General features: G+C 36.7%; 1 protein-coding gene across 2 annotated transcripts in view; it reads right to left on the reverse strand.

Annotated features, from left to right (window-relative positions):
* ZFAND3 (zinc finger AN1-type containing 3) overlaps positions 1–22,747 on the reverse strand; it is a 162,323-nt gene that overhangs the window by 30,898 nt on the left and 108,678 nt on the right. The window contains exons 4-6 of one of the 2 annotated variants that reach the window (XM_015621347.3): positions 21,191–21,370; positions 9,177–9,242; positions 4,326–4,436 (exon numbers count right to left, since the gene is read on the reverse strand). In XM_015621347.3, coding sequence (XP_015476833.1) covers positions 4,326–4,436; positions 9,177–9,242; positions 21,191–21,370 — 357 coding nt within the window. The remainder of the gene's footprint in view (positions 1–4,325; positions 4,437–9,176; positions 9,243–21,190; positions 21,371–22,747) is intronic. The other variant, XM_033512576.1, reaches the window with a different exon arrangement.

The raw sequence follows: 22,747 nt of genomic DNA on the forward strand, positions 1-22,747 counted from the left end.
CTAGTGGTATAATCCAGCTATGTCCTCATCCATCAGATGGTATACAGTATTCAAGAAGGTAATTCCTCAAACTAATAGCCTAAAACCAGTTCTATATAGAAAATATTTATTCCATTATTTTTCACTCATACACAGCATTATCCTTAGTATACCCTTCCCCCACTGGTGTAATAAGAGTTTTCCAAGGCTAAGAAAGATATTCTGAAGAGGAATTGTAAAGAACTCTTGCCTGCTAGCAGTGAAAAAAATACTTACAAAAATTATCTTTCAAAAAACTGGTTTGTCTTTTAACTGCAGAACTTCACTGATGCTATCAGTAACACAAATCTTGCAATGAGAGACTATAGCTCCAAGGATAGCACCTGATTAATGTCATGGGAAAAAAACCTAAGAACTCTTGTATTTTAGTAGAAGTTTTCCTGAATGCATTGTGAGAAGGTTCTGAAATATACAGCTAATTAATCTTCAAAGTACACTTGGTTTTAATACCATTACTTTAAATAAAGCCTAACAATCAGTTTATATTTTGACTGTGATAGTTTTTCTAGCAATTTTTTTGGTGGGGGGAAACAACCAGCCCTGGCATAATTCCTGTACACCTGATTGGTGTCTACAGTCCACCAGAAGTCAGGCTGGCTTACCAGGCAGTTCTTACTGTTTGGAAAGGAGATGTTTGGGAAACTTCTACACTAACCTGAACCAAAGATCAGGAAGAAGAAGAAAAGATCACTGAAATTTGGAGGATGCAACAGTACATGCTCTGTCTTGTATCTTACATCCAGCTCTTTTTCAATCTTCTTTTGCTCCAAGATGTTGTCCTCATTAGTTATTAGTTATTCCTCAAAGTTCATGTTACAGAAATAATTTGGAACAAAACCAGGAAAAAGACATCACTTGTACGTTCACGGAACTGTCACACAAATAACGTCCTCACTTTCTAAGAAGATAGACTTTCACTGTGTATGTTCAACAAATTAAGGAATACTTCCAAAAGGCTTTAAAATTAATTTCATATATTTCTGAAGTCCTTATGAAAACTATCATCTAAATGAAAATATTGAAAACTTGTTCTTGCAAGTTGTCTGATGCTCACTGGAATAATTTGTCAGAATAGAGAACTTCATCAATAGTTGGATGAAACCTTTTTGGGCACTCACATCAAAAAAGTACAGCAGGAATCTGGTTGTGGATTTGCTCCCTGGGTTACAAGTGTTCTTAAACAGTAAAAAAAAAAATTAATTTAAAAGTAAATGGAAGTGGCTATTTATTTCAAATATATTTCAAGACAGTTATTTCATGCTTAATTTAATTAAAAAAATCTCCAGTGCAGTAAAGTAACAATTTTAAAATTATAAATGATAACTTTATAATTATAAATTTAAAATTATGTGTCTCATTTTCTAAAGCATACCTGTAAGGAAGCTGTCTGATCTGAACAGATTAGATCAGGGTGCTGACTGCTGGGGTAAAATCAGTTCAATTCTTCAGCCTGACAGGAGCTGGGTCTTTAAAGTTAATGATCTCAACTATTCTTTGTGATATTCTTCATATTGTCAAAATTAAAGCAAACCCAAGGCTCCCCAAATCCTCTTCCAGTAGTGTAGGTGAGAAATGCAAGATGTACAACCCTGATTTCTTTACCCTTGAAATTAATGGAGATATGCTTTGTTTAAAGTTATGAGATGAAATTTTTCCAGCAGTCTCTGCTTATAAAACAAGGAGTTCCGAGCTTTTGGGAGAACAATGTTAAGTAAGGGTAATAGATGTATATTCTTTCATAGTATATACTGACTGTCAGAGATCACTTAACTGACCATAGGGATCTTGAGAGTTCTGAAAACTAAGCATGGCATGAAATCACTAAAAAATAATCTAGGTAAAGGTGTTTCATTTTAACCAAAATATACATAAAGGACAAAATATTTGCTCTTCAGTTTCTACAAACTGAAGACAAATCCTTCATCATAATTCTCCAAGACTTTGGTAAAAAGAGGTGGTAATACCTGAATTTTAAAAGACAATGGCCTTTCAATTGCATAGTTTTGTATTTGACAACAATTTCACCTACCAGACTAAAAACCAGCCCATAGAGAAAATGTGGTGAGAAAATGAAGGCAGCAGCACACACTTTTTCCAGACAGGAGTGTCTCATTTATGAAAGCACAGGTAATTTATCCTGCTCATCACATATTAACGCTGCTGCATGGACTGCTCTCCCAGCTCTTTGCTTTGCACTGACTATCTCAACGCTCCCACCTTTCCAAGAATCTCTCCTGGCTCTTCTCCACAGTGCTTGAGGCACTAAATGCTTGCCAGTACTTCCACACCTCAGTTCTCATGAAGTGCTATGAATGCTCCTGAGGTTAGACTGAGTATCTCTGAACATTCATATTGTATTTGTTTTCTGTTAGTCTCACTGAAAAAATTAGGGTGGAAGGGATTTCTGGAGGTCATGCAGTACAGCCTCCTGCTTGATACAGAGTGTAACATCTAAGAAATTGGATCAGGTTGCTCATGGCCTGGTCCATTTTCAAAAATTCTCAACAACTAAGACTTCACAGGCTCTGTTGGTACCTGTTCCAGTGCCAACTAAAGGGGAAAAATCTCTGTCCTTAATCAGCCAGCTGTATGGTTCCTAACACAGTTAATCCAGATAGTGTTTATTCCTATAATCTGGTACCTTTAGTTTGACATTCAAAATAATTTTCTTATTGGCTGACAATTCAATGTGAACTCCTCTCAAGAGATCATCCTGTCTTATTGACCAAAGTACATTTTCTTCCAAGTTGTTCTTTTTTTATGGGATTCAGAATATGGAAACGAAAACAGATGAAAAATTTGAAACAAAAGCAGCAAAAAGAGATAAAGGTAAGTAAAAGCTGAGGAATGGACTTACACAAACCCAGAAAGTCTTAAAAAGGGGTTATTTGGTGAAGAATGAAACAGTTTCAAGGGCTTATCTAAACTGCACGAAGGATAAAAGAAGACAAATTTGAGTGATTTGAGATGATAAATAAAGACAGTGGGAATAACAGTTTAAAGTACTTGGAGGATATTTTCTGTTAGGATGCTGAACTTGAACTGACCTCAGCTGGGAGTACTGTGAGGAACACAGAGGTAGGTGTGTGTGTGTCACCACTTGCTGGGATGTCACACAGGCCAGGAGGTCCTTATTCCTCATCTACAGAGAGATTTTGATTATTGCTTTTTACTTGTATTTTACTGGGTTGGGATTTTTTCCTCCCCACAAGGTAAAAACCGGTTGATTCTTACAACCTATGAATTTCTGAATAACCAAAATCTATCTGAATTATCGCACATTTCTGCCACTCATACCAGCATACACCAAATCCCACTTTCTGCATGAGGTAGTGTTCTGGTTTCCACTTGAATTTTCTTCCTAGTAGCTGGTACAGTGCTGTGCTTTGGATTTGGGATGAGAATAACATTGATAACACAGTGGTATTTTAGGTGTTGCTAAGCAGTGTTTACAGAGAGTAAAGGGCTTTCCAACTTCTCACCTCACTGCACCAGTGAGAGGGGCTGGAGGGCATAAGATGTGAAGAGACAAGAAGATGTGAGGGGACACAGCCGGGACAGCTAACCCCACTGTCCAAAGTATGTTCTGTACCTTATGGTGTCATGATCAGCATATAAACTGGGGGGAAAACTGACCAGGGGCCGCTGCTCAGAAACTGGCTGGCAAAAGTTGGTTATTTCTCTCTTCTTTCTGCTATTTTACTTTTTTCACGGTTTATTATTTTAATTATTAAACTATTCTTATATCCAGGAGTTTCTTGGAGATCACATTCAACTACCTTACATGCTCTTAAGAGAACTGATCTGAGTTAGTGTCATTTTGGGAAATATAAACTTATAAAATGGGAAACATTAATAAGCATGTAAGTTACTGTTTTAATCTATTTCTCTTATTCCATAACAGCAATTTTATTTCTTAAAGCCAACAGTCTTTTCAAGAATGATTTCAACAGACTGGTAACAAAAAGGAGTTAATCCCAAATAAAAATTACTGGCATGTCTCTTAAGTATTTGTAATTTATCTATACAGCATATGAAAGAAGGCTTTCGCAGCCATGATACATTTTTATCCCTTTGGCCATGTCAACTATCTAACTTTCTCACTTGATGATCAATGCAAAGAAAACGTACGCTTAGGAGCCACTAAGTATGAAAGTTAATTTCAAAGTAATACTGTAAAAGGTTTCCATTCGTCTTAGTTTAGTGTACTTTAACACAGGCAGATAAAAGTATTCTTGTTCTAATACCATAAGATGATAGAAAAATAACTATTTATTTTATCCTACCTGTACTGAATAGACAGGGACAGGAGCCACTGTTTTCATATGCTGTCATGCTGCTGCACGCCTCTTCATTTCTTAATGCTGTGTTTTTTCCACTACTTAGAAGAAAATTCTCTTCAAAAGTAAACAGCATGAGTGATTAATGTATGGACTAAGAAGATACTTGCAAAACTTTAGATCAAAGCAAATATGGACTAAAATTCAAGGCATTTTTTTTCACTATAGTTTAGTAAAGTGATGATTTAAATGTCTAGCATAGAAATGTGCTAGACTGAAAAATCAAGAAAGACTTTTTTACAAAAAAAAAATTACCAATTATTGTGTGCTAGTAAGCTCTTATAAACCTTCCCAGGAATAGCTGAAGATTTTAAACTCTGAGGCAAAGATCATCACAGCTATAGCTGACTTTTAACAAACTTTTTGATATATTGACCTTAAACCCATTACTTTGGATTCTCCAACTAATTCAATTGATCTAAAATCATGGGATGCCTTCAGCGTAAAAGAAAATTCAGGTGAACCAAGACAACCATATACACTATTTTTAATTAACAAGAGTGGCTTTGTAAAGCTGAGAAAAGTAATAGTGGAAATAAATAATACAATTAGAGCAAGTCCTCAATATTTACTGCTATGATTACTATGATCCTTACCACTAGGAAAACTTTAATCCACAATAATCATAACACTTTGAGAAGGCTCTTAGACAACGAGGAGGAGAGGAAACCAATCTGTCCATCCAGATAGATATGGGAGCATGGAACAGATAATCCAGCATGTCACAGAAATAGGCAATAAACTGAGGCAGTAAAAAGCCATCAACATACATCATCTGATCATGGTACAGCATCATCTCCCAGCCTCTATCAGCTCCTGCCACATCAGTGCCAGTTCCAGGCACTTCATTCTGTTTGTAATTGCTGATGAGAAGCAGTAAGGCCTCTGTGTCTCAGCTCCCATCTGTTCCACTTCAGCACCCACCTATTAAGTTGTAACTTTTATTTACAGCCTTGCTTGATGTGCTGCTCTATTAGTATAGCTGGAAACTGAGCAGAGGGAGGGGGAAGTGCATCCCTAATAGCCACTATTATTTCTAGGGCTGGCTGATTTACTCTACTGCTCAAAGGATGTTCTATCATCACTTTATCACTTTCCTGTTGGTGAGAGAGCTCCAAGAAGGCTGGATTTCAACACAATGCCCTCCAGAAGTCAAACACTAAAGAACATCTTAATAGTCCCTCGAAACACTAATGAAAAACAGACCTCAAAGTTGGTTTAGATGCTATAAAGCCCTCTTCAGGAATCTTTTGTGCATTTTTTTTGCTCAGGAGCTTAACACTTAAGAGGAATTAAAAAAAGAAAATCTAATTAGTTGTGTGTGAGGTCCTTTTGTCCTTACTTAACACATAAGTATTGATTAAAAAAATTATCTATCAATGTAATGATTTCACAGTTTTGGCTCAGGTTCAAAATCTGTGTACACAATTTCCACAACTTGACTTTCCTGTAACTCCTTAAAGGCTGTCCTCTGAATTGTGCAGGTTCAACCTCAAAGTATTTTGATTCCTGGCACTGTTACAAGCAAGCACATATATTAGTACACATATCTTAGTCAAAAAATATCTATAAATTCAAAAAGAACCACAGTGCTGTTTAACCACTTTACTCAAGCAGTGAAATAATTATTTCCATCTTCTAGACTCAAATTTTAAACTAGAAAACACACATAGAAGATTCTTGTCTTGTACAATATAAGCATCACCACACCAATCTCTAACAGATATTCTCATAAAATGTGAGCTATCTACACATATAATTATACAAAATATTACAGCTGCATGTTTGTCATGAATTGCTACTGAGAAATAAAGTACTTAAAACCTCACCAACTTTATGGATGTAAGGTATGAATTGATTGTATCATTACTACATTTTATCTGCCTGTTTCTACCACCTTCTCTACTGAACAATTAAAAATTAACTCACAGTTCCATCATTTTTTTCCGAGGTTTCTTTAAGCTGCATGAAAATGTTATAAAATTTGTTTAGAGTTGTGTAGTAAATCATCATTGAAGCTGTACAGCAGAAAAACAAGAGTAATATGCTACTTGGTACTGCACTTTCCCAACACAGGCACCTGATATTAATGGGAAGTAGATGCCCTGCAGACTACAGCAAGCCTCCCAGTACCTGACATCAATCCTTACATTACTCAAACATTAAGAAACAAATCAAAATATACAAGAAGCTATACACCAGGCCAAACAGTCCCATCTTTCTTCCTACAAAATCCACAGACTGCCAGCACTCAGAAGCCTTTCAGGCATCATCCAAACTAATGATTGCAAGGCTTTATGCATCCTTTTCACTATAATCCTTGTCCTGTGGCTACACTGGAATAGAAATACTTTTACCACAGTGATGATTCTGGTGAACAGGGGGAAAAAACCCACTATTTGGTATCATAATACTATTTTTTATCAGAACAGGTCCTACAGCATGCAGGTTGACAAATGCATTAGGTAAAACCTCTTTTTTCTCTGCAAGAACTTATTTTGTACCTTGGCAGATTTATTGTTTTGATCTTTCTTCAGTTGTTACACTCATGCTGATAAAATATGACAGGTTTGTCTCCTTCCTCAATATTCTGATGGAAACTTACATATAAGATAAGTAGGTAAAATTCTAATTTTCCGTCTCAAATGCTGATTTAGGGAACTTTGGGGAAAAACTATGCTTGAAGGATGAACAGAATTACACAGATAAAATACAACCCAACATTTTTTCTTCAAAGCTCTTTCAATAGCTTTGATAGGATACTTACAGAAAATAGGCTTATAAACAATGTGTAGTGTTGACAAATACTGCTTGCATTATTTAAGTAGCTTCCTAGGAAGCTCAAGTGATTCTAGTGTGAAAGAACATGCTGGTTTTGGCTGGGGTAGAGTTAATTTTCTTAACAGTAGATACTGGGACTATGTTTTGGCCTTGTGGTTAAATCCTGACAAATGTTCACCTACATGGTATACTGCTCATGCCTTCAAGATGTCACAGCACTTCTGTGTAATATTTTGTAGCCAGTATTTTGTTTTCAATTCCCATGACAACATGGCAATTTATTTTAAAAATGAAAGTCTGCTGAAAATTCAAGATCTCAAGAAGAAAACTAATTCCTGATACCAGGTTTATCCCCAGGTAAGGGACTATAAAGATAACATGTAGATTACTGAGGGAATAACGTAAGAACCTCAGGGGAAATTGAGGTAATTACGAAATCAGCAGACTTAGCTGACTGAAGATTGAAGATGTGGCATCAAATAAAGCTTATCCTCATTTTTTTGCAAAACACACTAAATGAAAAACATACAACAGACCAACAGAGCACAGACTGAAAATAAGAGAACGACTGAGCAAAGTTAGCCAAGAGATTTTTCAACATGTCTCATGGTTTCATCTGCTTTACTCCAAGGAGCTTTTACTGGTGCCATTTGATGCTCCAAATAATGAACTTACATTTCTTTTTACTAAGCACATACACAAAGAATTTCCAACAGTATTCTCAGTTTACTGTATCTGTAGCACCATGGCAAGCTTTTAAATTACTCTGCCATGAAAACCAGCTAAACATTACAACACCTAACATATAAAGAAAATAAAATTTAATAATACCATGAGCAAAGCAAATTAGTTTGCAAGGGATATTGTGGCAAACATTCCATCTTGTTTAGATATACCTCCATGGCTACACAGAAAAGAAAATCCAGTCTTCCTGTTTTGAAGAACTACCTTCCAATTTCAAATTCAGTTCCTTGAAAAACAACACTCACTGTCACAGATTATCATGTGTTACTTGAGAAGTCTGCACCTGCACCAAGATCAAGGTAATGCAGCTTCTCTGTAACCTTCTTTCACTGCAGAACAAGCCAACTTGTATCACCACACATCTGCTGCAAGCTAACAACATTCATTTATAGAATAACTACAGTTCAACTCAACAAACAGGAACTTGAAACACTTTTTCAGAGGAAATTTCCCTTGAACTCCTTAAAAAGCAAGGGCCTTTACTCAAACTGGAATACCCTTCCTTTCTGCACATAAATGCAAATATAGGCAAAAGATATTTTGGAAACTCAGACTACAAGAGCACTCCTTACAACTACCTACACACACACCACTCCACAGGAGATTATGGCTTTCAACAGTGGTCCTGGTGGAAAGAATCATATGAGTTCTCCTTAATCCACACAAAACCAAAGCCTGGAGAAGACCTGAGCCAATGCAGGTAACTCTGCTGCCTGACTGAATGAGTGCATGTGTGGTTCTTCAGGACAGATCTGATGCAGAAGAAGTCACTTCAGCCTGGCAATGACCTAACATGGCACTACTAATACCAGTGCTGCGAGTTATTATCTATGTACATCCTGCATATAGAAATAAAGGCATCAAAATGACCCAAAGCAGGTAAAATTTAGTCTCTGCAAAGATCAGCCACCTATACTGCATCTTCAATCAGGGAAAGTCAATGTAATCAGAACAGTTTTCTACTTAATACTTTGCATTTCAAGGGCAGGATTTCCAGGACACTGTCACAATCATTAAACTGATTACTCCTGTATGTCTTGTTTTTACAAGACTTACTGAAAACAGAGTGTATTTACAGAGTTATGTTTAACAGGATTCTCAGATCCTGCCATACTAATCCTTTTATATGTACCTTTCTGTCAGCAAAACAACAATATTTATTTTCATTTGGCATTTACCAGGTATGGTTATTACCCTTTACTGTTCAACTATTAAACTATAACTGCTAAATATAATGTGAAACCTAATTCCCAGATTCCGCAAAACACATACCTGAGTCGCAAGATCGTTTGGTTGGTGTGGTTAATGAGGCATGAGCTGTACCTGTGCATGGCCCACCTGGAAACAGAGAAGATAGTATGTCTCAAAACACCACCTATATTTAACATTTACAACCACATCAAGATTATACTTAGGAACATAAAACAAGGAGGAGCACTTTTCTTTGGAGAGCACATATAGAAGTAGTTCTCCTCTCAGTACTTCCTTCCCAGATGAATCTGAATGTCTTGTGGAAAAAGAACAGATGAAAAGTTGGGACAAAGTTACACTTTTTAAATATACTTTATAAATATTTCAAAAGGCATTTTTAGGAAAATATACACCGTAACTGCAATGCTACAAATGTGTTTAAGTGACCCACAAGTAACACAAGGGACAAAGTGATCACTTCTCTGATATCAAGCCTTGCTACTGACTCCAGTGAGATAATGACTTTGCCTCTTATCTTGTTCTCATTATGTGTTATAAGTATGGCACAAGCATATACTAACAAGCTCATTCCATGTTTATGGTTTTTTGTCTCCAGACTCTTGCCCGCTCATCTGGTACCTGCTTGGTAGTAAATTGCTTTCTGCCTATTTTTTAAACATGCATCATTGTTGAGGAGTTCTCCAGAGATCTTGTTAAAATAGCAACCAATTGAGTGTACACAATGACTTACAGTAAAAATAAATAAATAAAAATAACCTCCATGCAGGGAAGCTAAGACAAATTGACAGTAGCATTACCAATGGCAATAACACATCATAGCTTTGAAAATGGGATATTATATATGGGGAGATGCTAGAGAACCTGAAATTGAGTTAGATCTACTAGAGTTTGGCTATCAAAATACCAATAACCAATCACCTGCTGGTGATATAGTTATACTTACTGGCAATACAGCAGAGATTAGTATAACAGGGTAACGGTTAACGTAAGTCTTCATGCACTGAAAAATACTAAAAATACTTTTTCCCTTTTCTTTTCCCCCTTTTTTTCTTTGCTTATCTGGAAAGCAGCACTGTGACTGTGGCAATGTTTTTACCTTTTCAGGTATTTTCAAGCCTGGACTGTTAATAAACTGTTTCCTTTTACTTCTCTCTAGGATGCTCCCCCTTGAAGCTTTCCTTCATTCCTCTTTTTCAAAAAGTTTAATGTCTCAGGCAACTTTGACTACCCTGAAATATTCCTAGTATTGTAACACTTAAAAAAAATTCTGCATTTGAGGGGAAAAAATGTGATGAACTTTGATGCATTTGATTTCAATCATGTCCACCTGGGAACAGTTTTACACTCTCAATTTTCCAGAGAAGGACCAATAAACTTGTTGAGTTTTTTGTTCTCCTAAGATGTCCCTCCAGCAACACACACCATTTCATACCTGTGCAATGAGTAATCTTTTAATAGGTGGTTAAAATGGCCAAGAAGCCAGTTCTTGGCCTGCAGGCCAACACTGAGGACACTCATCAGGGCCTGGCCTGAGGTTAAGCAAAGTATGAGGACATAGGAAACTACTGAACCTGATATCAGAAATCGCTATTTGGTAACAGCATAAACAGCTGGCAGATGTTACAGACATGTTGCAAGGGACTGTTGGATTCTCCAGGCTGGTAAGGAGAGAAGCTGGTGAGAAATGGCTGAACTGCACAGGTAAGGGGAGAGGAGCAGTGGGGACCTCTCTACAGGGTTAACTCTGCATGAGAAGAGACAAGCTTGCTTTTGCAGTGAGAAGGACTGCACCCACCCTGGGGTGGGTCCTTTCCTAAGCCGAAAATACAGAATCCTAGATGGATAGAACAATCATCCTGGTATCACCAAAGTGGTGTTGGCTTCAAGCCTGACAGCACTGGCAAGCAACAACCTCTTTTCAACAACCAGAAATGGTCAAGTAAGCAGAAATAATTTTTTACAACATAATTTTTTCAATTTTTTTATACTCTGGCCTAGAAAAAGTTATCCTGATCTATGTTAGTATTATGATTGCAAAAGGTTCAAAAAATGCTTAATGTAGGGTTTGGCACATTTGGGAAGAAAATCAATATAGAAACAGAATCTGTACCAAGTTTTCTAGTGAAACCTTCTGCGTATTCAAAAGCCTACAGAGAAGGTCTGTTAAGTCAGTCTCTACTTTCAGACACAAAGTATTTGGTTTCAATATATAATGTGTGAAAGTAATAAATTCAACAGGGTACAGAATTTCAATGAAATTACTTTAGGCACAGCTGCCTCTTAAAATGCAGCAGCCTTTCTGTAAATAGTTTTAGTTACATTCTCCCAGTTTTCACTGACTAGACAGTGAGAGGCATCATCACTGCGGTCTAACAAATAAGACTAATCCTTTCACTTACTATAAAGTAAATATTTACACTAGCTGATACTTTCAGCATCCAGCCAAATGTAGGAACTTTATTTCTCACTCTCTAACAGTAAGTTGGTATACATTCTGCGCTTCCCTTTGTCAGAGTTTTCCTGTTATTTATTCTTCCCTCATTACGTATGACTTTCATACAGCTTTGATTTGTATAGCACAGCACCAGAGTTTCAATAAAGAGTATCTTGGGACTTGCATGCATGTACACTAGCGCCTAATAACCAGTGAAGGCAGCACATACTTTGTAGCATTTCCTTCTGCTACTCCTTTTGTTCCACCATTAAAAATGTCATGCATAATTCAGTATTGTGGGCTTGACTGTGTAGTTCTATGTGGAAGTCACTGTGTGGAATATTTTGGTATACCTAACTGCTAATTCAGGTATCTTTGTATTGTTTGAAATAGTATATTTGAATAGTATATTTCTCATAGCTTTGATAAAAATTCTGTGCGTGAGAAAGAAAAGGGAAGTTATAACAACAGAACACCAGTCCAGGTAGGCTATTCGCAAAGCTAGGCTCATAACTTCATATGATTCAGAATACATCTGCATCTTCATTGCTAAAAAAGTAAAATTTTCAAAGTTATTTAACTGTGTTACATAAAACACTTCAGTGCACAGTGAAAAGCCACACATGTCTAGCTTCTAACATAACCAAAAAGGCTGTAGAGCTCTTTTTGCTCAGCACAAACAAGACATTAAAATGGAAGAACAGAAATATCTTTCTACTCTATATCCACTTAACAGATAACACAAAAGCTTCTAATCCTATTTTTTCAAGTGTATGGTTTCTGACATTTGCAACTTCTCTTTCAAACAAAAGCAGCCACTGCCCAGGGATAATGCAATCCCAAGAGATGATAATCATAAATGCAAAAATACTAAAAGCTACTGAAGAAGTTAGAAGAACTTTGAGAATCTTCAAGTTTTCAAATTCAAACATAGGACAAAGCAAGATAACTCAAACCTTATCATATATTAATACAATATTTCTTGTTAATGTAGTTGCTATTGTAATACACAGCATAAATAAGTTTGCGCTAAAGTTATAATCTTGTCTGATAAGAATCCTAGCATATTTCCAGGAAACCTTCTCTGAAGAGATTATAGTGATATACAGCATGGCCAACATGCATATTCATCTGCAGGGAGCATATTTACAAAAAACCTCTGTCCAATAAGATTATAACTCATGAATATCCATCTGCAAGAAGTTTATTTCCAAGAAACCAAACAAGATTACAACATATACACCCAAAACAGCATGAATATTTGTCTGCAAGAAGTGTATTCCAAGAGACCCCCAAAAAACCTGAAAACATATAAAAAACACCCTAGGACAGTTTCAGTTTGTGAAGCATGGTGAAGCAGTGCTAGCAAGCTTCTCCCTGTCTCACCCAACACTGTTCGTCTGGTACAGCGTCAACCTAATTTTCACTTGTGGCTTTTTACAATTGTATTTTTTTAATAAATTCTTTTTATTAATCTAGTTGGCTACTTATTTATAACACTATGTTTTTGGCTTCTGGTTTCCACAGCTTTCCATAAGTTACTGTTAGCTGTATTCAAAACATGTTGATCGGAGAAAGATTCAAACCCATTTTCTCTAATTATCCAAAGTAGTAAAATTTTATATATTGCTTCTATTTCTATGGATACATTAATATTGCTATTATTTACTATTGTAGACTATTCTAAATTCTGTATGTTTAAATTGTCTTTTAGAATGTCCCTCTGTATTGCCCACCTCCCTTCCTGAACTATGTTAACTGCTGCCAAGCAGTATTTGTCCTGAGGACACCCCTGAGCAAGGGCAACTTATTGTTTCCCCTTCCTCAAGTCTGTAAAGTGATGTGATTCCACTCATTCAGAGCCTCCTATGTAGGAAAAAAGTTAAATACTAGGGTGTTTAATCGCCTCTTCTTGCTGTTCGAAGAACCACTAAGTTTGAGACCAGAGTACACACAGCAGGTACATTTGAACAGCACTAGTAAGCACTTACTATGCAGAGAAAGAGATGCAAAATGGAGTAAAACTAAGTTGGCACATGAGTAAAAAGGGTTAGGTGTCCTTCCTTTTGTTCCTCCTCACCTATAGAATTTTCCCCATTAGTTGTGGGGAAAACCTGACTGCTGGTACTGAGTGTTTGAGAAGACATAAGAGTTTGGCTGGGCTCAGGGGAAAGGGGGACAGGTAAAAGAGAGGGTGGGGGGCAGCTGCTGGCTGGCTCGCTTCTTCGGCTTCAGAGTGGCACACTCGGAGCTGTTGTTGCTTGAGGAAAGGAATCGCCATAATCCAGAGGGAGCTGCTTCTTCCTCTTCTTCTGCGGGCCCCCGCTATCCTGCTGGGACATCAGAAGCTCCACCACTGCGGAGCTTCTGATACACCTCATCCACCGGCCTGGGATCTCTGCTCATTCCTGCCGTTCCAGCTGGGTGTTCCTCAGAGCCCTGCAGGAGCACTGGGACTGACTGCCCGAGGGGCTTGTGAAGCAAAGTCTCTCCTCCATCCTTTCCTGTCACGGCCAAGAAGGTTGTCATGGGGTCTCTGGTTCTGTTTTGTTATTAATGCCATAGTTATTGTTGTTTGTTTGATTTGTTATACATACTATTAAAGAACTGTTATTCCTATCCCCATATCTTTGCCGGAGAGCCCCTTGATTTCAAAATTATGATTCATAGGGAGCGGGGGTTACACTTTTCATTCCAAGGGAGGCTTCTGCCTTCCCTTGCAGACACCTGTCTTTCAAACCAAGACAAAAGTCTAAATTACAGTAATACATTGAAACAATTTCAGATACCACAAAAACTGCAAGACAGATAATGAACAAACATGAAAAATAAGTGAAGGAGCCTGAAGCTTAATAACATTTGATCACTGTAACATAAGGACAGAGAACTCCACTTTGAGCTTTTGGCACTGTGGTTTGGTACTGTGATTGTTCCTTCCCAGATAAGCCACATTGACCCCTTGAATACAACAGGCTGGAGGAAGGCAGAAAGCAAGACCTGAATTTCCTTGGAGAGCAGTGCTCTAGCCATGACAGGAACAATATCATGGCTATTTGCAAAGCAGGAAAGAACTTGGGAAACCTGTCCAAACCCGTTAAGAGACATAATCTAATTAATCTACACAATTGAGTCTGAAGACAGTTATTGATTACGAACACCAATACATATATAAACAGGAACATAAATCTCTTAAGTTCAGCCTGCACAGACTATGCTATCTTTAAGGAAAAAAGGCAAAAGAACTTTACAACACTTAAGAACTGATTATTTGCTGCAGAATGGGCAAGATGCATGACCATCTAAGTGATGTCATCTCTACACAGATAAGAGGATTATATCACATAAAAATATTTAGTTTTTAAAATCTAGTTTTACAAATTGGCCTTTAGGTACTTCTGTGGATTTTTGTCTGCATGAAGCTTTTGGAGAAGGAAATGAAACCTGGACTGCTTCGTTGCTGAATGGATAGTAAATTTAACTATCATAATGAAGTAAAGGGAGACAGGATTCAGATTCCGCCTCCTTCGTTACTATTGTCTCACTTTGTTATCTTTTTTCCTCTGTAATAGACATTGTATTCTCTTAATTGCAGGTGCAAGTAGAACTGTATAATGTGCTTTTGAAACCAGCAGTTAAATAACATTTTTATAAACAATTTTATTTAACCTCAATAGCTGTGCATCTCTAACCCACATTTTTCCAAAGTGACTGTGTTTCTGTTTTGTGTTCCATGGGGTCCTTTCACTCTAATAAATGGGGCCCCAGGATTCACTGTCTACTCTGCAATGTGAAATGACTATAAATCAGAAGGAACAATTAACAGTGGTATAACAACCCTAGTCTTCATTATGTATCAAAATTATCATTCCACAGACGTGGAAAGAAGTGCTCATTTCATAAATCTTTGTGTCAGATCTCTGCTTGTTAAAAAACACATATTATGTTCATTATATGAAATTGAGACTGTATGGAATAGATGGAAACTTACAGAAAGATCTTCACCAAAGAAAAGATGACAACAATACTTCTTATTCAAATTTTTAACTGCCTTTATGTCCTGTACTCGCACCTAATACTGGTGGCATTCCTCAAAATACCATTCTCAAAAAATAGCCCACAACTCAATATGGTTTTACATTTGAAAGCATTCTTGCTAATTCCCAGAGAAAAAGTGCTTGCATTGATATTAAAATATATGCATTTTGTGATAGATATTAAAAAATCAGATTCAATGATAATAAAACTAAAATACTTGAGTTAATTTTAACATTAAAAACAGTACCAAAAGACTATTTCTAAATAGCTTCTAATGAAAACAAGGCTAAAAATTACAAAATCCCAGACAATGTAAAACAACTTTTACTATTATCTAATTTAATAAAAGCAAAAGCCTGAGAAAATATCTAGGTCTTGTTCTGTGGCATAGAAATCCAAAGATGCCTATAATCAAAAACCAGGCAGGTGCATATCTTACATTACAGGAGTGTCCCGTCTTGCTTTAACACAAGACATAAAATTGAGTACAATGAAAAAGAACACATGACAATCTTGTGGGTTGATAAAGAAAATTAGAATTATTCACCATCACCCAGCTGCATGTTTCTCAGTTATGTTTGGGTATAAGTTTAATTTAATACTGGGTCATGTAGGCTTCACTTATCTTATATGTGCTTATAACAGCACAATCTTACTAGTTACTGCATTATTTTGAATCAGAGAAAAACACAGAAATTGGTATGAGAATAAATCAGATTAGCAACAAAGGAAATTGCTTTCTACAACCATTTGCGACAAGCAAAAAAAAACCAGGCAGCTAGTTTGGTCTGTTTATACATTTACTACTTACAGAAGTGTTTCAGTCAGAGATGAGCCAGAAAACAAAAGTCCCCCAATGACTGAATTAGGAAAAAAACCAATCCAAACAAAACACCCCCCAGAAAAAATCCTGAAAAAAACCCAAAACAAATGAAGACAGAATGTACAAAGCTGACTCATACTGCAATAAGCAGCTGAATTCTCAAAGTCAGGGCATCTACAAAAGTATAAATTGGATAAATAATATCCAAGAACAACTACCATTTTAAAAATCACTCTCCTTAAAAAGCACAAATTGAAATTAAGGATGTCATCATAGTAATTCAAAATATGAAGTATTTTCAGAGCATACATAGAAAAGCTGTCATCTAGGACTCTACTCACCAGTAGCAAAATACCCATGCAAAATACAGAAACCATGAAGTTGTTATAAATTGGTAGAAACCTTTCACATATCATCACAGAAAAGGCTGTTCAGCAAGAAAGAAGCAAAGAATGCACTTGCTTATCCATTTTCCACAAAGCTATGTTGAAAAAAACTACATATATTTTTATTTAATTCCAAAGAGAAAAAATTCCATTGCTTTTTGAGTGTTGTAGCCTATATAGCTTTTTACATAGTCATGCTTCAACAAGCAATAAAATTCAGAGTATAAACATCCAGTAGGTGCAGTAGGAAAAAACCTCTCACCTTTCTTCTAGGTATCTTTTATAGAAGCCTACTGCATCTTTGTCTCAGGACTAATACACTTACAATATGTTAACTTCACTAAAATTACTCCATAATTGGGGGTATTTCAGTGCTTCCACTGCACACAAATTCTTAATAAAATAAACGATGTTATAAGGCATTTTTCTAACCTTATCTTGCAAATTTAAATTGCAAGACAAAGGTGTTATAGTTTTGATGTGCAATGGCTCAAGTTCTGAATGGTATACAGAAACTAGCAAAAAAATCCAGACATACAGTTGTGAAATACCTTTGTATATGGTCATCTAAAATTCAGTACACAGAGAGGTGAGGTGTGGTCAGTGACCATCACCATCTTTCTGGGCTGAAATCTCCAGTGTATTTTCTGACATTCACAGGAGTAGCTCAGATCTTTGTTTATCTTATAAATTTTCAACAAAGGAATGAAGAGTATTTAACTCTTTTAGAAAGACCGGATATTCCTTTTGTCCTTTTTCAATAGTGCTTCTTGCTATTCAAGAAGGCCAGGAAAGTTAAGCACACAATTAAAATAAAATCCTGTCAGCTGAAGCTAAAAACTACTGAAATACCAAATCTGATCAAGCTGCCAGACTCAGTGTTCTTCACACTGACATTTCTCCTGTCACATAACAACATAGCTAATTTCAAACCTGCACAGAACCAGCTTTAGCTCTGCTCATACAAAGACAGAAAAATGATGTGACAGCCCCAAAGAAAACACTGAAGGCCTGAAACTAAGCAAAATTGTTCTATGTGCAATGTGACCTTTTCACTACCAAAATACATAGAACCTTGCTTAATAAGCTGCTTTTTTAAAAAAAATAAATGTTGGTGGCTGAAGGTAAGGACATAGAGAAGTGAAGGCCATTGTTAAATCCATTTTTTCCTGTCTGCTAGAAATAATCAAAAACCTTGCCCACTCAATATGAAAAGAAAATCTTTGACAGAGCAACTGGCTGGTATAGTGACTGATGCTGAAATAACTACCATTAGGAGCTCTTAAATGAAAGGAGAAGATGGAAGGAAAAATGAGAACAGATGAAACTTATCTGCACATAAAGCAGCACTGGAACAAAAATTAGACTGATTTAACTACCTGTTAAGAAATGGATCAGTAAAATCCATGCAGCTCTAGACTAACTAGAGCTATACCAGTATCAATATTACTCTTTGTCTGCAAGTTTATTTCAGAAAATTTACTGCAACTGGTGAGACCTGAAGGTTCTGGATAGAAACAGGCAACAAGAAGTATGTGTGGAGGGAAAAAAAAAAGAATTCCATAGAATTCCCCCCTCACCAATTTCAACAGCCAATTTAAAAAAAAAACCCAAAACAAAACATTGATTAGTAATATTTCATGAAAGATCAAACACATGTGAAAGAGGGGAAAAAATTATTGAAGTTGTGTCTGGGTAGAAATTTTTAACACATTCTTGTTGACTGTAAATGATATTGAGAACTGTTTGGTATAAAATTTTAACACATTTTCATTGACTGTAAATATAATATTGAGAACTACCTTATACCTATAAGGGGGAGAGATATAAGAAAGCACAGCTCTCATTGTGGTAGGTAACTCTTCAGAACTGAGGCTGCGGGAAGACGGAAAGTCATTATAATCTGGTTGTATATGTAAGACACTCAGGAATGCAAATGCAGCTCTCACAGCAATCAAAACAATAACAAAAAACCACAAAAATACTTGCACACTGTCAAACTGAACTCCTGCAAAATATAGTTCAAGGAACTTTTCTCCTATATAATTCATTCTGTGATAAAAAAGGAAATAGCTATTTAAAAACAAGTACAAAAACCCTTCCACTTTCTCTGATACAGAGTATGAACCTTACCACAATGTGATTTCTATGGCTTTCTTCAGCTGTTGCAACATGAAAGACTTCAACTGCCTAAATGACTTGCTGCAATTTTGTCCCCTCTGTTTACCCTGTGGACTCAATTACTGTGGCAAACACCTTGATGCAAGACTCCTCAAAATCTTGAAAGGAAAGAGAAGTGAGTGTAACAAAACTTAAGAATCCTTCCTGATTAGATCAATTTTCCCACACTTGGACAGGGATTATCACAGAGATCCCATACAATTGATTTCTGTTCAGAAATCTGAATTCCGATTCTGTTCAGAACAGAACACGGCTGTATGTTATTACATGGCAGTGAAAAGCATCAGTCTTTGAAGAACACAGCTATACTAAGAGCAGTGCATACTTTAGAGAGTACACTGCAAAATAAATATCGCACAGAAAAAGACACCTTCAAACTAAAATCAAAAAGACATGTAAGTCTGGGCATTCTTCATTACAGGAAAGAACCTTGCACAATGAGGTTATTATCCATCAGAAAATCTCCATCTGTATATAATTATTTCTGATAAATGACATTAAGCTTCATTAAAGAGGTAGTGGGGGTATGAGAGAAGGCAGAACTGTAAATGAATTTCTCCATTGTATTTTACTTAAAAACATCCCAGCAGGAAGTCATAAAGACAGTTTTTTTATTAGGCAATATTTTCAAATGCTCTGCAGGCTGTGCTGCCTAATATCCATCACATTCAGTGTATGTTCACAACCTTGCAGCAATTCAGGATGCAGGACACTGTTTAATTTCTTTCCCATTCCTGTAATCACCTTCCCACTTGCCAAATCTTTCTCAGTCACAACAGAAATACTTTGTTGTAACACAATTTCATTTCCACCTTACCAAATTTTCAGAAAAGCTGACCCACTAAGCACTACAGAAGACACCCTGTATGTGACACTGGCTAATAAGCAAGCAGGGTGCTGAAGTCCTCTGCACTGTGAAAGCCCAAATGTGTTGCTGAAGCATAATGTGTTTTCCTGAATTCTCCAGGAAGCTTGCTTTAAGGCCTTGTTTTTACAGCAGGCTACAGGTTTCCCCTGAAGAAGCACTGAACAGAAGGAAGAGATGGAAGGTCAGCAGCATGTGAATGTGAAGCAGAGACAAGAGTTACATGGCAAGTTTAGTCTTATGATGAGAACTTGTCACAGAACATTCACATTTGAACACTTGTATTTCTGACAATATTCTCAAATATTATTTAGTAACAACTCACAGCTTAAAAGTTTTACTTTAGTTAAATAAACCACCAGAATTCCAAATGACATTTTATGCTTTGTCCGCAGCCAACCTGCATAATTAAAAACTCTTCCTACCTGGACAACTCAGCAAAACCATCCTGTGCAAATAATTAATATAACTGAAAGCAAGACATTTTAGTCCTAGTGCTTTGCCAACATTGTAATTTCCAGCAGTTGCCTGAATGTTCAAGAACCAGAGTAGCTCTTGCAAATCTCCTAGTGAAGAAGAAGCATTTTCTTGCAATGTGTAGATCTATCCACTAGCCACAACCTAAAGTAATCTCAGCTCAAGGTGGTTTCTCTCCATAGAGCACCTTCTAAAATAAATCTACAACTGGAGAAAAATGAAGCTACAAATTACACACTGGAGCTTACGTTGTAGAAGGCAGATTTTAAAACCCAAATTATTAGATGCAAGATGAATTTTATACAGAGGTTTAGAATAATTAAAAGTCAATTTTATCTCACTGTGATTGCTAAGCATTCTGCCTTACCTTCAGGGAGAATTTCTGCCTGACAGTTCAATATAGACAAAAGATAGGTTATGAAAGAATAGATAAATTACCACATGAAACAGGTTATACGCAAGTAGCAGTCTAAAACACGCATTACAGTCAGACTTATGTGAAACTACAGTAATTAAAAATCAACATGTTTAGAAGTCAAATTTCACAAGATACTGGTCTTGATGCTGGAATATACATATGAATTTACCACTAATGTGAGGAGGAGTTTCTGACAATTAAATTCTTTCCCAAGAAAGAATCAAATGGCTTACATATATATGGAATACAATACATCAAATGTAAAGTTAGTAAAAAACTCCTATTTGTTCTTCAGTTAAAGCTATCAATGTCTATTTTGTGAACAGCTTCTAACCTTTTCCTTCACCCCAAAAGCCAGGCCATTAACATCCAGAGGGAGTAAGTGAAACATAAACCTGAGAACAAAGCAAATTGTTTATGCCTCCTTTGCTTTCACTTAGGACTCATGAACTTACATTCCTCTTTGCTCGGTGAAGTTACATTCAGTTCTGTCAAAAGTTGCTGGCTGGAGTTAGCGGCCTGTGTGTTTAGAGAGGTATTGCTGTTGTCACTGTTTGTTTCCCCAGAGAACAAATCTGACTGGTTGTTGCTTGTGCTGGGAGTAGAGTCATCGTCTGGCTGTTTCTTCTGGAAATCTATCAAAACCAAGAATTCATAAGTCATCACACTTGCTCAGTCTAATCATCAAAATTTAGGCAAAAACTCCTATGTAAAAAAAATAAGCCCAAAATGCTGGCAGAGGTATCACCAGGTATCATCACTTTGGTAAACACAAACAGTGGCCTTTGAATTTTTACTTCAAATTTAAATTATCTTAAAAGTTATTTACTGAAGAAAAAACATTTTCAGAATTACACAAAGGTCTTGTTTCCCCAGCCATCCAAGAACATTCAAAGCTTACCACAGGATATGGTATCATTTTTAAAAGGGTTTACACAAAGCATGTACAGAAACATAAAGAAAGCAGACATCCAGTGAGGGAAGAACCAAGGCATGTAATACAGTGCTATGGGGATGTTAACACTTTTCATTGCCATTATATAAAATCCCATCAGTAACAATTTTGGCAAAGCCAGTGTAGACAACTGCAGTTCCAGGTTAGCATAGGGAGCTGGTGAGGGATTGCCTCTGCATCATTGGTTTGATGGGTATTTGGGAGGGGAATGTGTGGGAGGAGGTGGCGGGAAGATTGGGGTGTTTCCTCCTTCCTTCACTTACTCCAACACTGGTGCTAAAAGCTAACCATTGATCTAAGAGCAGAGTTAGATATGGAAGGTAAATCACTAAAATACATTAAAGATGTGTACAAACGATTTGGCTTCAAAGTTTTGGTATTTTATCAGCAAATGCTAAGTCATGATTGTCTCCAAACTGCCTCCATAGTCCAAATTCCATGTGTTTGACAAATGTCACCCTCCGGCTTACCTTGCCTCCAAACTAGATTCAGGTTTGAGGAGAAATATTTCCAAGAGCAAATCCCCAACTGAAAGGTTCTTCCCAAATTTGCAGTCCTGATATATGATTGATTATAGCATCAGTCTACCAGCTACACTACTGGATTTTAGTCTGGCACATTCTGCCTCTGGGAAACACACTTGCCAACCAAGTTAATTTTGATTTGCTTAGCACCTGGTTCTCTCACCTCTTCCTGGTAAAGAGACAGCTGAAGTGCACCACCACTTGGTACCTACATTTTTTCTAAATTACATACAAGGGTAGAATTTATTCAGTAGACAAATACATAGATAAATCAATATTTGGCTGCTCATTATGTCATGACAGAGAAGAAAACAGCAGTCGATAAATATTTGCAGTGTGTTAGATGATGTGTTAGAAACACAGGTTGCCAACATGACTCACTGGGACTGGGAAGCACTACAGTCAAATAGTCCCTGAATGCTGATTTAGGATTTAAGTGATTTGCCAGAAAAATTAAGCCTTAACGTCTGCTGTGGAAGAGTCAGCCAGACATCCAGAGAGGAGAGGATCAATCTCAAAGCCAGGAGGAGGGG

Source organism: Parus major, chromosome 3, assembly GCF_001522545.3.
Source record: "Parus major isolate Abel chromosome 3, Parus_major1.1, whole genome shotgun sequence".
In the NCBI taxonomy this organism is placed as follows: domain Eukaryota; kingdom Metazoa; phylum Chordata; class Aves; order Passeriformes; family Paridae; genus Parus; species Parus major.